At 42.1% G+C, this 2,237-nt stretch overlaps 1 protein-coding gene across 1 annotated transcript in view; it reads left to right on the top strand.

The window, feature by feature from the left end:
- Nucleotides 1–2,237, top strand: part of LOC106523907 (glycogen debranching enzyme) — a gene marked incomplete at its 5' end in the record, with an annotated part of 57,066 nt that overhangs the window by 20,078 nt on the left and 34,751 nt on the right. Inside the window, 2 exon segments of the mRNA XM_014017485.1 lie at nucleotides 1,587–1,717; nucleotides 1,815–1,951. Of these exon segments, the coding sequence (XP_013872939.1) occupies nucleotides 1,587–1,717; nucleotides 1,815–1,951 (268 nt within the window).

The raw sequence follows: 2,237 nt of genomic DNA, 5'->3' as shown, positions 1-2,237 counted from the left end.
GTTATATGTTATTCTGCTTACCTTGGTTGGAGTAAGTGGTTATTTGTTGCTTTTGTCTCTTCTCTAACCAGTCTGAAGGCCCTGTCACATGAGGTTTTAGACAACATATGTCCACATCTGCAAATTGTGCTCAACACGCTGGCACACGCTGAGGAAAAACAAGAAAAGCATGAATTAGCAGCCTGTTTTGTACATGATCATACTGTGTTGCTAACAACTTGAACAGATATAAAACCATGAGTAAATGGTCCCTACATTAAACATAACATGTACAAGTTTAATATAATGTGTTTGACCTGCAGCACGTATGTGCAACATTAGTGGAACATCTGCAGAACGTATGTGCAACGTTAGTGGAACATCTGCAGCACGTATGTGCAACGGTAGTGGAACATCTGAAGCACGTATGTGCAACATTAGTGGAACATCTGCAGCACGTATGTGCAACGTTAGTGGAACATCTGAAGCACGTATGTGCAACATTAGTGGAACATCTGCAGCACGTATGTGCAACATTAGTGGAACATCTGCAACACGTATGTGCAACATTAGTGGAACATCTGAAGCACGTATGTGCAACATTAGTGGAACATCTGCAGCACGTATGTGCAACATTAGTGGAACATCTGCAGAACGTATGTGCAACATTAGTGGAACATCTGCAGAATGTATGTGCAACGTTAGTGGAACATCTGCAGAACGTATGTGCAACGTTAGTGGAACATCTGCAGAACGTCTGCGTAGTGTGATGGAGGAAATTGTGATGGCCGCAGAAGTCACACAATAAAACACAGCATCAACCAATCAAAACACATTGATAGATGTTAGGTGTCATTTAGTTGTCATAAGGAGACACCAGAGAATAATTTTGAACCTACTCAGATTTTTTCACCGTATGCAGAACTGTTGATCATTTTTACGTGTTTCAGGTCTGCTACAGGTATGGTAAATATATATTCACATGTGCTACATGAAAGTTACTCTCACATATCAGAAACTAGCTGGTTAATTATGAAGTGGACACATAACTTCTATCAATGGGTGGGCGTGTCCCTCGATGATTGACTGACAGCTGTCAACCTGTCGGGGAAGAAGTCAGAGCGGGGCTCATAAAAAATATATTCATGGGACTTAGTTTAAAAAAAGAGTGCAGAGCAATCTGACAGATATTTATCAACAAACRTTTGAAGGAAATGATCAACCCTTAAATGAACTGTCATCCACCCCCTGAGAGGACGAGGTGCAGCGCACCAMTGGATGCTGGAGAGAACAACAACAGGAAGAGAGGGGAGAGGTGGGCCTTAAAACATAGACCTGGACCGATGCAGTACCATCAGCCAACAGCTGCATGTGTTCTGCCATAAATATGATGGTTGTTGTTTGATCAGCCCATTACTAGATGCCTAAATGCATTGATTTTATGCCAACTGATTCGTTGGGTATGTTATTGACTAAACATGAACCTAATAAAGGGACCAGTAAGTGTGTTAGCAGGTGGACAGAAACACTGCAGCATGTACAGAATACTATTGTGAGGTGAAGTTACAGAAGTGAGCTGCTTGTTAATGAAGTTGTGTTCTTCACAGGCTCATGTCTAAGCTGACATTAGCAGACATGAATATCTTGCTGTTTCGCTGCGAGGCAGAAGAACAGGAGGATGGTGGAGGTTGTTATAGTGTCCCAGGATGGGAAAGCCTGAAATATGCAGGAATACAAGGTTAATGTTGAACTCATGAAGTTTCCAATAATGCTTACATTCCAGTTTGTCTACTAAACCCAGTGTCTGAAAAACATTAAGTGTGTTGTGTCTGCAGGGCTGATGTCAGTGTTGGCAGATATCCGTCCTATAAATGACCTGGGCCACCCTCTGTGTGCTAACCTCAGAGACGGAGACTGGCTCATAGACTTTGTCTCCAACAGGCTGAAACACCGGGAAGGACCACTAGCACAGGTGATGTCCAAACTATAACACAACATATCCTTCTTCATGTCTTAGAGGAGTCAAACATRCTTTAAATACAGAATGTTCCTATGATTTGAAGTAACAGAGATCTGCATTATTTACAATTTCAAATAAGTTTAAAAATATCAGCAGCAGAAGGAACGTGGAACAATGAGAGTGGCTAAAAGAAGTGGACATGGGGACTAGGAAGAGATGGACTGCAGTAATGCTGCGTTCACACCGAACGCGATTTCAGCATCAGGAGCAGCAGGTTTACATACAAAGTCTATGGTGG

The sequence above is a fragment of the Austrofundulus limnaeus genome, unplaced genomic scaffold (assembly GCF_001266775.1).
Source record: "Austrofundulus limnaeus strain Quisiro unplaced genomic scaffold, Austrofundulus_limnaeus-1.0 Scaffold169, whole genome shotgun sequence".
Taxonomy (NCBI): domain Eukaryota; kingdom Metazoa; phylum Chordata; class Actinopteri; order Cyprinodontiformes; family Rivulidae; genus Austrofundulus; species Austrofundulus limnaeus.
This window is presented reverse-complemented; position numbering and strand designations above follow the sequence as displayed.